Here is a 14,833-nt window from a genome sequence, read left to right as displayed (position 1 = left end):
CTCGACTGTGACTTTGAATTTTGGTTTGCCAGAAATAAAGTTCATTCTGTCCCATTAATGCATGTGAATATGGGCTTGGTTATGTTGATTTAGTTCAAAAACAAGATCAACTGTGAGCTACTGCTCACTTACGTATTCCCCCATTCTCGCTTATTTCATAATGCAAGCAATCGAAGGAAAAGGACACTTATTATGAATGTTGACTTCAACAAATAATTAACCCTGAAACAAGTAAGTAAAGAGCAGTGTCTCTCCCCAGGGATTTCAAATAGCATCCTGGTAAACTGTCATTTTGAAATAGCATTTTGCTTCTTGAAATAGCATCAAAATCCACCCTATAGGTTTCGTAAATACATTCAGTTGGTAAACAGGAAGTCAATATGCAACAGACCTGAAAACGGTATATACGGTATCGAACCCCAAGCTGAAGCTCGGTACTAAATATCAAGCAATTGTGATTTGTTGTTGCTGAGAAAAGTGTGACAAAAGTTTGTAAATCCACGCTATATGTTTTGTAAATACATTCAGTTGGTAAACAGGAAGCCAATGTGTGACAGACCTGAAAACAGTAGATATAGTATAGAACCCCAAGCTGAAGCTTGGTACCAAATATCAAGCAGTTGTGATTTGTAGTTGCTGAGAAAAGTGTGACAAAAGTTTGTAAATCCACGCTATATATTTCGTAAATACATTCAGTTGGTAAACAAGAAGTCGATGTGTGACAGATCTGAAAATGGTAGACACAGTATAGAACCCCAAGCTGAAGCTCAGTACCAAATATCAAGCAGTTGTGATTTGTAGTTGCTGAGAAAAGTGTGACAAAAGTTTGTAAATCCACGCTATATGTTTTGTAAATACATTCAGTTGGTAAACAGGAAGTCAATGTGTGACAGACCTGAAAACGGTATATACAGTATAGAACCCCAAGCTAAAGCTTGGTACCAAATATCAAGCAGTTGTGATTTGTAGTTGCTGAGAAAAGTGTGACAAAAGTTTGTAAATCCACGCTATATATTTCGTAAATACATTCAGTTGGTAAACAAGAATTCGATGTGCGACAGATCTGAAAATGGTAGACACGGTATAGAACCTCAAGCTGAAGCTCGGTACCAAATATCAAGCAGTTGTGATTTGTAGTTGCTGAGAAAAGTGTTGCAAAAATTTTGTAAATCCACCCTGTGTGTTTCATAAATACATTCAGCCGGTAAACAGGTAGTCGATGTGCAACAGACCTGAAAATGGTATACACAGCATAGAACCCCAAGCTGAAGTTTGGTACCAAGTACCAAGTGGCTATGATTTGTGGTTGCTGAGAAAAAGGGACTTTCAGATGGACAGAGAGGTAAAAAAACAGTATACCCCCCCTCCTTCGGAGCGGAGGTATAATGAATGGCCAGCACACAGGGCCAGAGTGGTTAAAAAAAGGAAAGGACTCACCTGAATCCATGCCAACAATGAAGCGACCAATGATGAGCATCTCAAATGACCCTGCTTTCTCACCCAGAGCCATTAATAGAGCGGAGATAACCGCCAACACATTATTGGCCAGCAGAGTGCCTTTCCTACCGGGAGGGAAAGCGAGACGGAGGCAGTGAGAAAGACTGAGCGGAAATGTATATGTTCAACATTTATTACCATTTATGTTTGAAAATGAGCCTAAAAGTGGGAGCGGATCATGCAAATTCTGGACTGTGAATATCCAAATAGAGTACGTTCATCCGAGAGTGATTATGCAAATGACAGGACGAAGGCATGGCAATTTATCTCCATCTCCATTTGCCAGTCTATTTACTTATGCCTATAAATCTAGCTGTCTGGATGTCTTTCTGAATATGTACTTATAAATAATCTGTCTGTCGAAATCTCCAGGACAACAAACTTCAGTATAAAAATAATTTAAAAAAAATCACGAGAAACGATCAAAACTTATTTCTGGACATGCGTCTTTGCCGATAAACTGTGGCCTGCTGAGAATGAGGCAGCACAAGGCTTAAAGGGAGCATCAGAAACACACTGGATTGATCATCATTAAAATCCTTTACTATACTGTCTCTCATGTTCAGCGTCTATCGCACTGTTTCCAGGTCAGCATTCCCACTGAGTGTGTGTGTGTGTGTGTGTGTGTGTAATATGTGTCTCCAATGATTACTGGCCTGAGTGAGAGGGTGAAGTTTGGAGAGAAGTTGTTGGCTCTAATTACTGAGGAAGGAAACTCATTACAGTACCACAGAGTGAGTTTAACTTCATATACTGCGCTCTCTCTCTCTCTCTCTCTGTGTGTGAGAGAGAGAGAGAAAGAGAGAGAGAGAGCTCCCAGTGGCTCAAGCAATATGTCACATTGACTTAAAGTGTAGTGGTGGAGAAAGAACACACATGCGCGCACACACACCCTAGAGAGAATCTTTCTCAGCTTAATGATTGCACTGTGCAGTTTAATAAAAAAGTGTCTAGAGCAACTACTACAGGTGTGTGTGTGTGTGTGTGTGTGTGTGTGTGTGTGCACGCACATGCACAGGAACTATCTGTCTGTCTACCTGTCTGTCATTCTGTCCGTCACCCATGACCATGGAAAGCCTCACTAACCCTACAGCCTCGATCATAAAAATCAGATGTAGGTTTTCTCTCGGTGGCACGGTGGTGTAGTGGTTAGCGCTGTCGCCTCACAGCAAGAAGGTCCGGGTTCGAGCCCCGTGGCCGGCGAGGGCCTTTCTGTGCGGAGTTTGCATGTTCTCCCCGTGTCCGTGTGGGTTTCCTCCGGGTGCTCCGGTTTCCCCCACAGTCCAAAGACATGCAGGTTAGGTTAACTGGTGACTCTAAATTGACCGTAGGTGTGAATGTGAGTGTGAATGGTTGTCTGTGTCTATGTGTCAGCCCTGTGATGACCTGGCGACTTGTCCAGGGTGTACCCCGCCTTTCGCCTGTAGTCAGCTGGGATAGGCTCCAGCTTGCCTGCGACCCTGTAGAACAGGATAAAGCGGCTAGAGATAATGAGATGAGGTTTTCTCTCGGCAGGGCCAAGTTAATTTTTTCACCCCTTAAGTCCTAAACTACTAAAAAACCCAAATGAAGTGTAAACGATTTGGCTTCTACAATCCAATGACTTTCCAGATGCAATGAGCGGACATTTTTCAGGGGATTTGCAATCAACGAATCATGACTAAGAGGTCTGCGATTTGTTAAATCTGGCCTGGTGGTGGAAATCACCATCGTCAAAGTTATGATATTTATTATTATCATACCACTGATGGCGCTGTTGGATTCTCAAATCTGATTGGTCAGAAGGTGTTGGAGAACAGTGCAACCAGAACAATAGTGCTGGCTGTAGGAGAACAACTTTATTCATCACACGCTTGTGAAATTCCTTTCTGCATTTAACCCATCTGAAGCAGTGAACACACAAATGCACACACACGTGAGCAATGAGCACACACACACATACCCAGAGCAGTGGGCAGCCATGCTAACAGCGCCCAAGAAGCAGTTGGGAGTTAGGTGCCTCGCTCAAGGGCACCTCAGCCCAAGGCTGTCCCATATTACCCGAACCCGATTGTAATTCAAATCACACCCTTGTTTAAAATAAATATTAATATAAACTCAAATATTAATATAAATGAAATATGTTTATCCATTCTTGAGATATTACAATTCAAAGACTGAAAAAACGGCTTAATTTTTCGAAACCTGCCGTAATATTCTGTATTCGGATAACATGGTCCAAAATGGGCCTCATTGACCAATGAGATCAAAGGTTTTTTCTTCATAACTTTTCTATTTTTCAAGATATTTACATGGAAATTGGCAGGCACATAGATGGTTGGTTACTGAATACAAAGTTTGAAAAATTAGTAAAAACAAATTCTGAAAATTAGTATTTAATTAGTTTTAATTATGCTAATTTGGTAATTTAAAAAGTACTCAATAAAACTGAATAAAATGTAATAAAAGATTATTTCTAATACCGTTTGTGCTCTGTAGGCCTTTGTATTTCTCAAAAACAGGGCCTACTAGTGTTTATATTGAAGAATATCAATGATAATATTCACAGGTTTCAAGGCGAACCTTGAAAAAACTGTGTGAGCCACATCCAATAAACAATTCACATTAACTGAATTGAAATTGAAACTCGCGTTTCTGATTTCCAGGTTTTTTAAAAATCTCATTCCGACCACTAAGATCTCAATATTTTTCATTAAAACAACTACAGTTATATTCAAAAATAGTTTTTTTTACATGAATCAGTTTGATTTGAAAAAAAAATAAGTCGGTAAAGCTACTGTATGAAAACACTTCAAAGAACATCAAAACTAGCTGACGGAAAATTTTGCTGAATACTTAATCAGAAACAGTGAGCGTGAGAGAACATTCCTATAAAAGTTATCTGATTGATATTCACGAGTAATCCAGTTGGAAACCCATCAGAAGAGAGAGACAGAGAGCCTGACCGCTTTCCCGTGACTCAAAAAGAAAAGCACCGGCAGTTTCCTGACGTCCCACGAGCAGAGAGTGAACTCTGTTGTGCCAACTTCAACCTGCCATTACTCCCAAAGTACTGAACATATCTTAATGAGATACATTTCTTTGGAAAGCAGAGATTATAAGCTTTTTAATGATAGTATTCATGATAGAAAATATTCAAGAGTTAAGCAATGACAGATTTGGAAACTTAGATGAGCGTCTGCATGGACAATTTTCACAGCACAGTCAGCGAGTGTCTGATTATGCCTACTAATAATAAATGGAACCATTTACAAAAATAAATGGATAATCATTGAGATGGAAAAACTTTCTTTAAGACTTTGTAACAGTTAGTAAGTTTTCCCAAAAGCCTTTTTGTGCTTTCTGTTTTTTCATTTTGCATATGATATCATCTCATTATCTGTAGCTGCTTTATCCTGTTCTACAGGGTCACAGGCAAGCTGGAGCCTATCCCAGCTGACTACGGGCGAAAGGCGGGGTACACCCTGGACAAGTCGCCAGGTCATCACAGGGCTGACACATAGACACAGACAACCATTCACACTCACATTCACACCTACGGTCAATTTAGAGTCACCAGTTAACCTAACCTGCATGTCTTTGGACTGTGGGGGAAACCGGAGCACCCAGAGGAAACCCACGTGGACACGGGGAGAACATGCAAACTCCACACAGAAAGGCCCTCGCCGGCCACGGGGCTCGAACCCAGACCTTCTCACTGTGAGGCGACAGCGCTAACCACTACACCACTGTGCCGCCTGAATGATATCATCTTGCACCTAATTTGCATTCTTTGTTGTCGTTCTGGTACTCTTGTACCGTATGTTACACCAAAACCCTGGAGATTTTTTTTTTCTGACTGATTACTTGCATATAGCTGGAAAAATAATGGTGTAGAATGGCATGGTGGTGTAATGGTTAGCACTGTCGCCTCAGAGCAAGAAAGTTCTGGGTTTGAACCTTGCGGCCAACTGGGGTCATTCTGTGCAAAATTTGCATTGGATTAACTGTCAACTGGCTACTCTAAATTGTAGCTAGTAGTTGTGAATGGCTGTTTGTCTTGGTGTTAGCCCTGCAATAAATTGGAACTCTGCCCAGGGTGTACCTTGCCTGAAGTCAGCTGGGATTGGCTCCAACTTCCCCTGCAACCCTGAAGGATAAGTGGTATGGATAATGGTGTGCTTGAACTGAATTAAGTTGCATTAATTTCTTTGGCGAATGATACACATAATCACTGCAAACTTCACACACACACACACAAAAGTTGGGATGTAATGGTGCTTACTGAGACCTTGTGATTGGTTTCTTACCCGTAGATCTACCCATCCATCACACAGAGGTGTGTGTGTGCGTGCGCGCATGTGTGTGTGTATTGATTTCTGTTGACGCAACCTTCGGTCTGCTTTCTAAGGCTAACAGCTACATGAACAGTCCATTAGGAATGATTCTGCTCTCATTCATGCCTCATTCTCTCTCTCTCTCTCCTTTATTCTTTTTAATTTTGTATCTTTCTCCCTTCATGTACACGTATAAAGGCCCATGCCCACACATACACAGCCATAGTGGGGTGTATCAGGGACGACAGAAAGGAGGAATATAGGAGCCTGGTGAAGGACTTTGCCGTTTGGTGCAACAGGAACCATCTGCAGCTCAACACCTCGAAGACCAAGGAGCTGGTCATTGACTTTGGGAGGTCCAGACCAAAGTCACGACCAGTTCTGATCGAGGGAGTCGAGGTGGAGGCTGTGGATTCCTACAAGTACCTCGGGCTGTGGCTGGACAGCAAGCTGGACTGGACTTGCAACACCAACCACCTGTACAGGAAGGTACAGAGCAGGCTGTACTTCCTGAGGAGGCTGTGGTCCTTTAACATCTGCAGGAAACTCCTGTGGATGTTCTATCAGTCCGTGGTCGTCAGTGTCCTGTTTCACACCGTGGTGTGCTGGGGGGGGCAGCTCATCCAAGAAGGACACATCCAGGCTGGACAAACTGATCAGGCGGGCCGGCTCTGTGGTCGGCATGAAGCTGGACTCTCTGGTGACGGTGGCAGAGGACTATGGACAAACTACTGAACATCATGGACGATGCCAGTCACCCTCTGCACACCATCATCAGCAACCAGAGGAGCCTGTTCAGTGACAGAATGCTCCTTCCCAAGTGCAGGACAAACAGACTTAAAAACTCCTTTGTCCCTCACGCCATCAGACTGTACAACTCCTCTCTGGGGGAGAGGAGGGATAACAGGAGGACAGAGGACAGGAAGGAGCAGCAGCCTAACCTGACAAAAAGCAATACGGGACAATGTGCAATATAAATGGACAATACCTCTCCTGCTGGACTTTTTTTCATATCTTTTTTTAAACATATATTTGTATATGTAAATACTTAATTTATCTTGAAGTTTTCTCTATTTTCTATTCTCTGTTTATCCTGTAATGATGCTACTGATATTTTAATTTCCCTAAGGGAACCCTCCCAAAGGGATCAATAAAGTTCTATCTAATCTATTTTTTTTTTAATTCATAATTTTGCACATATCACACACATACATCACACCACAATGTGGACAATACTTGTCCACAAGACAAAAAAGAATAACAACAACTACAGCAAAAAAAAAAAACACACAAAAAAGGAGAAAAAACCCCACAAATAAGTAAATAAAAATAAGTAAATAAAATAATAACTAAATAGATCCTACCTACTTTGCACATTCAGTGGGTTACACAGTATGCTATTTAATTTTAATTGATAATCTTTACTGTGTCAATGTAATTCTGTACTAAAGACCATGTGGATATGAAATCTTGTTGTCTTGAATATTGCTTATTTGTACTTTCTTCAATGGGTAAAAAGTCTATTATCTGATCCAGCCATTGGGTAAGAGTTGGTCCTGACTGAGATATCCAAGTAGTGAGTATACACTTTTTTGCAAAGTAAGACAATATTATAAACACACATTTCTTTGTATAAGGAAACTTATTCTTTACCCCATAGTTCAACAAATACAACATAGGACATAAATCAAAAGTACATTTACACATATCTTGAATTGCTTTATGACCAGGGCTTTGAACCGGTTCAAGGAACGAAAACGAAAACCGGGAACTTTTTCTATTTCACATGGAATAGAAACGAAACCAGAAACTTTATTATTTTTTATGTTCCGGAACAGAAACGCTTATTAAAAATAATGGTAACCGGTTAATACCGGTTTTTATTTCGTTCCTCAAAGTTTCCGTAGCCTACAAATAAAAAAGTCATTCTTCTCCTGCGCAAGTTTCTATGACCCGCTGGGGTTCACTTCCTGTGTGACGTTCGCTGACTGAATGGAGAGAGCGGGAAGGTGGACTACTATCACGTCTCCATTACTGAGTGCCTGAGCAAAGAAGAGCCTGAACGTTGCAACCTCCCTATTGGCTGTTTGTAAAAATGTATCAATTGTTGCCCTTCCCACGGGAATCATCACGGGCTCGAGAGACGAGACCTGACGAGTTAGTTCGTTGGTAGCAGAACAAAATGTCTGGACACAAATCGGGTTTTCAGAAAAGGAAAGAAAATAAACGGAGGGTTGAAAATACAAAAAAGGAGGCAGAAAATGCAAAACGAGTTTTAAGGTAGGACAAATGGTTACTTTTTAAGGCAGCCTGCCGTGGCCGCAGGCTTTCAGTTGTGTCATTGAATGGTTACTTTTCTGAGGCAGCCCGCCGTGGCTGCCTGCAGGCTTATTTATTATAGCCCATTTAGTTAAAATAGTTGATATAAAATGTTTATAGTTATAGTTATGTGATGGTTGTCCTGATTTAGACTGGTGTTTTGTTTTGGTTTTTTTTTTTTGGGGGGGGGGGGGGGGGGGGTTTGCGCGATGTTGCACCCGGGTCCAGATTAGGGCAGAACCGGCCCTGGCTACATTTCAGGTGTAGTTTGTTTTATGTATGTATGTACTTGCATAGATGTGTTCTTGGTCTTCCAATATGGCGCCTAACAAAATCTCGCGGCACGGTGACGTCATGCGGTAGCCCTCTATAGGGCCTGATTAGCCTTTGGTAACACACTAAACGAATTATCTTTCATTTTTGGCACTTTTTCTGTTTGTGTAGATGGGAAGACGTACTGAGAATCCAAATCGCCAACATCTCATCTCATCTCATTATCTCTAGCCGCTTTATCCTTCTACAGGGTCTCAGGCAAGCTGGAGCCTATCCCAGCTGACTACGGGCGAAAGGCGGGGTACACCCTGGACAAGTCGCCAGGTCATCACAGGGCTGACACATAGACAACCATTCACACTCACATTCACACCTACGGTCAATTTAGAGTCACCAGTTAACCTAACCTGCATGTCTTTGGACTGTGGGGGAAACCGGAGCACCCGGAGGAAACCCACGCGGACACGGGGAGAACATGCAAACTCCGCACAGAAAGGCCCTCGCCAGCCATGGGGCTCGAACCCAGGACCTTCTTGCTGTGAGGCGACAGCGCTAACCACTACACCACCGTGCCGCCCCAAATCGCCAACATTTGAAATAATCTCATCTCATCTCATTATCTCTAGCCGCTTTATCCTTCTACAGGGTCGCAGGCAAGCTGGAGCCTATCCCAGCTGACTACGGGCGAAAGGCGGGGTACACCCTGGACAAGTCGCCAGGTCATCACAGGGCTGACACATAGACACAGACAACCATTCACACTCACATTCACACCTACGCTCAATTTAGAGTCACCAGTTAACCTAACCTGCATGTCTTTGGACTGGGGGAAACCGGAGCACCCGGAGGAAACCCACGCGGACACGGGGAGAACATGCAAACTCCGCACAGAAAGGCCCTCGCCAGCCATGGGGCTCGAACCCAGGACCTTCTTGCTGTGAGGCGACAGCGCTAACCACTACACCACCGTGCTGCCCCAAATCGCCAACATTTGAAATAATAATTGTTTTAAATTATTTCTTGTCTTATTTAATGAAGGTTGTAATAGAATTAGCCTACATTTGGCTTAAGCTGGATGAGACAGAGACATAATTTTATAGCCATTTGTTAAACAGCTGACAGGGAATGTAATTAACCGTTCCGGGAACGAAATTTTTTTGTTCTAACCGGTTCGGGAACGTCTATTTAATGGTGGAACCCAAAACCGGAAACGTTAAAATTCCGTTTCTGTTCAGAACGAACCAATAGGAAAAAAATTCTGGTTCAAAGCCCTGTTTATGACTCTTCTCCCAAAAAGAATAAACAACTTTGCAGTCCCAAAATAGATGCATAAATGTTCCCCGTTCAATTCCACATTTCTTACATATAGGAGAATTTAATCTATCAAACTTATTAAGCTTTACTGGAGTTATGTAATATTTGAACAAAAATTTATAATTAGTCTCTTTTACTTTAATATTTGTGGCCAAAGGTGAAGTAAAGTCTGTGCACAATTTTTTTTTCATTAATCCTACCTATCATAGCCCGAGGATTTTTCAGAGTATTATCTTAAGTTTTTTTGATAAAAGTTTATCATGAAACCATTAAAATTAGTTACATGGAATGTTAAAGGTATAGGACATCCTATCAAAAGAACAAAAATACTCACAACACTCAAAAAAGAAAAGGTGGAAATAGCTTTATTGCAAGAAACCCATCTTACACCCGAAGAACATCTTAAACTGCAGAAAGACTGGGTTGGGCAAATCTTTTTCTCATCCTTCAAAACAAACAGCAGAGGGGTTGCTATTCTGATTCATAAACTCATTGAGCAGATTTCGGATATAGAGGGAAGATATATTCTGGCGAAAGGGAAATTATGGGACAAAGAATTAACATTGCTTAATATACTGTATATGCTCCTAACACAGACACACCTTTATTTATTTCTGATATGATTTCCCTCTTGGGGCGGCACGGTGGTGTAGTGGTTAGCGCTGTCGCCTCACAGCAAGAAGGTCCTGGGTTCGAGCCCCGGGGTCGGCGAGGGCCTTTCTGTGTGGAGTTTGCATGTTCTCCCCGTGTCCGCGTGGGTTTCCTCCGGGTGCTCCGGTTTCCCCCACAGTCCAAAGACATGCAGGTTAGGTTAACTGGTGACTCTAAATTGAGCGTAGGTGTGAATGTGAGTGTGAATGGTTGTCTGTGTCTATGTGTCAGCCCTGTGATGACCTGGCGACTTGTCCAGGGTGTACCCCGCCTTTCGTCCGTAGTCAGCTGGGATAGGCTCCAGCTTGCCTGCGACCCTGTAGAAGGATAAAGCGGCTAGAGATAATGAGATGAGATGAGATTTCCCTCTTTAACACTCATTGTACAACATTGGGATTAATAGGGGGGGACTACAACTTAACTCTCTCATGTTTAGACAAATCCTCTCATTCTGGAGGATCTAACCCTAAATCTGCAAAAATATTGAATGCTTTGGGACTTGAAACAGGTTTAGTAGATGTATGGAGAGTAAAGAATCCCACAAAAAGGGACTATACCTTTTTTTCTAACAGATACAAAACTTATTCTCTTTTAGATTATTTCTTTCTTCCCAAAAATTGTTTGAATCTGATTTCCTCATGTGAAATACACTAAATTTCTATATCGGACCACGCAATGGTTTCCTTGGAAGCTCTATCTAATCTAATCTATCTACACCAGAAGTATGTTTTCCTTGTTGCTACTTTAGCCTTACAAATATACATTTGTTATTTTCCTCTGTGTGTGTGTGTAATTTCTCAATCCCAAACCTTCACAAAAACAGCAATCAGTGAATGTCAAGCAACAGAAAAACTGAAAGTCAGACAAATGGAGAATTGACTGAAGCAAAGCTGTGCGAGTTTCTTTTCTAATCAAATAACACTGTGGGGGAAAATGCACAGCGACAAGAAACACAACCACGCAGGTCAGGGATGAAAACTTTACATCAGAGAAGAATTCGATGTTTGTCAAGTATAACCCGAAATCAGAAAAAGCTGGGACGGGATGGAAAATGCAAATTAAAAAAAGAAAGCAGTGATTTCTAAATTCATTTGACTTGTATTTCATTGCAGACAGTATGAACTCAAAATATTTCATGTTTTGTTGGTCAACTTCATTTAATTTGTTAATCGGCATCCATTCCTGCGTTTCAGGCCTGCAACACATTCCAAAAAAATTGGGACGGGGCAATTTAGGGCTACAAATGAGGTAAAACAATTAAATAATGATGTGATGTGAACAGGTGACTGTAATCATGATTCAGTACAAAATCAGTATCCAGGAAAGGCCAAGTCTTTGAGGAACAAAGATGGGCTGAGGATCAACAAACGCTGAGAAAATTATTGAAATGTTTAAAGACAATGCTCCTCAAAGAAAGATATGAAAGGATTTGGATATTTCACCCTCTATGGTGCATAATATCATTCAACGATTCAAGGAATCTGGAGGAATTTTGGTGCGCAAAGGGAAAGGGCACAAGCCTAAGCTGAACACCTGTGATCTCCGATCCCTCAGATGGCACTGCATCAAGAACCGTCATTCATCTCTAGCTGATATAACCACATGGGCTCGGGATTACTTTGTCAAACCTTTGTCAAGCACTACAATAAGGGCTTACATCTACAAATGTCAGTTAAAACTTTACTGTGCAAAAAAAAGAAGCCTTTGGAGGCATCTGGGATGGACCATCACAGTGGAAACATGTATTGTGGTGAGATGAATCAGTATTCTCGGTCTTTTTTTTTTTGTAAGAAATGGACATCGTGTGCTCTGTACCAAAGACCAAAAGGACCAACCAGGCTGTTACCAAGAACAAGTCCAAAAGCCAGAATCTGTCATGGTATGGGGTTGCGTCCGTGCCCTTGGCAAAGGTAACTTACACTTCTGTGACGGAGCATTAATGCAGAAAAGTACACTGAGATTTTGGAGCAACATATACTGCCTTGAAGATGACACCTTTTCCAAGGATATTTCAACAAGACAAGGCAAAACCACATTCTGCACACATTACAAAGGCATGGCTGTGAAAGAAGGGGGTGCCTGTCCCCTCTGTCCCCAAAAGAGAATATGTGGTGAATTTTGAAACAAGGATGACCCCGTACTGTTGCACACCTGTTTGCAGACCTGTTGCAGAAGAATGGGACAAAATAACACCTGAAGTACATCATCACTTGGTGTCTTCAATCCCTGAACATCTTTCAAGGAATAGCAACATGACAAAATGGTAAATGGTAAACTGTCCAAACATTTTTTTTTTTTAAAATGCGCTGCGAGAACCAAAATTGTAATGCGTTTATTTTGGGGGGAAAAAAATCATGAGGTAAAACATCAAATAATGTGCTGTTGTATAGTCTTGAATGCAATAATTTTCTAGTCATGGAGAAAGCTAGCACATGCTTCTTCTGAGACACATGAAGCTCAAAGTCTGAGGAAAGTGCTATTTACCCTCTTCTACATACCTAAGCTCATGGACGCCCACAACTAGCTACTGTCATTGTGATTGACAAGGGAGTGTGTATGTCATCCTTCCCACCCATGGCCAATTTTGTTCTCTTAAACTCTTAGACCTGGATGGCTATGGCATCATGAGGATTTTGGCTTTCTCCCAACAGCAGAGTAAAACACTTCTGTTGTGCCACTCAGGAGCTCCAAACATTTTTTTACATTCATTCATCTATCTATCTATTATCCATACTGTTTATCCATCAGGGTAGCAGGGGAAGCTGGATCCAATCCCAGCTGACTTCGGGCAAAAGGTGGGGTATACCCTGGTCAGGTCAATCCATTGAAGGGTACATTTCTACATGAATATTGAATTTGTGGTCTGTGTTTTGGGTTCGAGTTTAAGCTGTATTTCTGTGAACGTTTGGGCTTTCCAGAGCATTTTCAGAGCTTTTTGGTTTTCCCAAACTTTTTGGGCACATTAACTCAAATGGACATGAGACATTTTCTGCGACTCCAAACCTTTTGGTTTCTATTTGTTTTTTACCATCACACTTCCAAAAATCTATTTTGAATAAATGCTTCAGCATGGATTTTCATGACTTCCTTCCCACAGAGTGAGTCATAGTCCCTCTATACATTTGAATTGTTGAACTCCTGTGCTAGTGCAGCATGTACACTTTAACAATTTAAATGTGACTTATTTGCCACTCCCAATAACATTTAAAAACAGTCACACACAAATACTGTGTTCAGAATTCATGCGATATTCATAATATCTCATCTCATCTCATTATCTCTAGCCACTTTATCCTGTTCTACAGGGTCGCAGGCAAACTGGAGCCTATCCCAGCTGACTACGGGCGAAAGGCGGGGTACACCCTGGACAAGTCGCCAGGTCATCACAGGGCTGACACATAGACACAGACAACCATTCACACTCACATTCACACCTACAGTCAATTTAGAGTCACCAGTTAACCTAACTTGCATGTCTTTGGACTGTGGGGGAAACCGGAGCACCCGGAGGAAACCCACGCGGACACGGGGAGAACATGCAAACTCCGCACAGAAAGGCCCTCGCCGGCCACGGGGATCGAACCCGGACCTTCTTACTGTGAGGCGACAGTGCTAACCACTACACCACCGTGCCGCCCATATTCATAATATTAATTTCTAAAATAAAAGAAGAAAACAAAAGAGGAGATTGTGAGTTTCACTCACCACTCCATTTATAAATCACGATGCCTACTTTGGGAACGCCTGTGTTAGTTACATTTAATGTCTGAAACTGTATAGAGCTGTGTCATAAATAAATATGTAGTCAGGGTTCGATCCAAAGTTTGTGCTGATGTTAAGACTGAATGTTGAATGTTGAACAAACTGAGCCAATCAAGTTGAAAGTGTTTAGTTTTGGCTATTTTGATTCTGTGTGCAGACTGGGCTTGGATCAGGATGAGACCACAGATTGCTGACTTATTTGTCACAGAGCAGTGGTCATTAGTGGTGTAAAAGGATCATGATGGAGGAGGATGTGTAGCTTTTTATCCAGGTCCAATTTTAAACACCACAGGGACTTTAAATTAGCTGCTCTATCTATTGAAGAGGTAATCTGAATTTGTACAGATGGTGCCTCAATACACACACACACACACACACACAGTTCCCGACAATAAATATTCTCTGTATGGAGATTTAGAAAGTTTCATGGTCACTAAAAATTGACTTGTGTGCATGTGTGTGAGTGGTTGCGTGTTTTCAGACTCATTTTCGCATCTTATAGATAACTCACGGGAGAAAAAGTACACCGTCCTTCAATTCTATGCTTTTTAATTATTAGGGCCTAAATAATAATTGTGCGGTCCTCACCAACTTTTATAAACAAACAAATAACCTCAGATAACAACAAAAAACACAACAGACATCAGTTTGTCGTCATTTTCCCCCCCAAAGTAAACCAACATTCAGAAACCAGGTGGAAA

The 14,833-nt window shown here is 41.7% G+C and overlaps 1 protein-coding gene across 4 annotated transcripts in view; it reads right to left on the bottom strand.

The window, feature by feature from the left end:
- slc2a9l2 (solute carrier family 2 member 9, like 2) overlaps positions 1-14,833 on the bottom strand; it is a 216,148-nt gene that overhangs the window by 135,541 nt on the left and 65,774 nt on the right. For all 4 annotated transcript variants that reach the window (XM_060901254.1, XM_060901255.1, XM_060901253.1 and 1 more), the window contains one exon: positions 1,438-1,562. In XM_060901254.1, coding sequence (XP_060757237.1) covers positions 1,438-1,562 — 125 coding nt within the window. The remainder of the gene's footprint in view (positions 1-1,437; positions 1,563-14,833) is intronic.

Source organism: Neoarius graeffei, chromosome 20, assembly GCF_027579695.1.
Source record: "Neoarius graeffei isolate fNeoGra1 chromosome 20, fNeoGra1.pri, whole genome shotgun sequence".
Taxonomy (NCBI): domain Eukaryota; kingdom Metazoa; phylum Chordata; class Actinopteri; order Siluriformes; family Ariidae; genus Neoarius; species Neoarius graeffei.
Note: the sequence above shows the minus strand (reverse complement) of the source record. Positions and strands in the feature narration are given on the sequence as shown.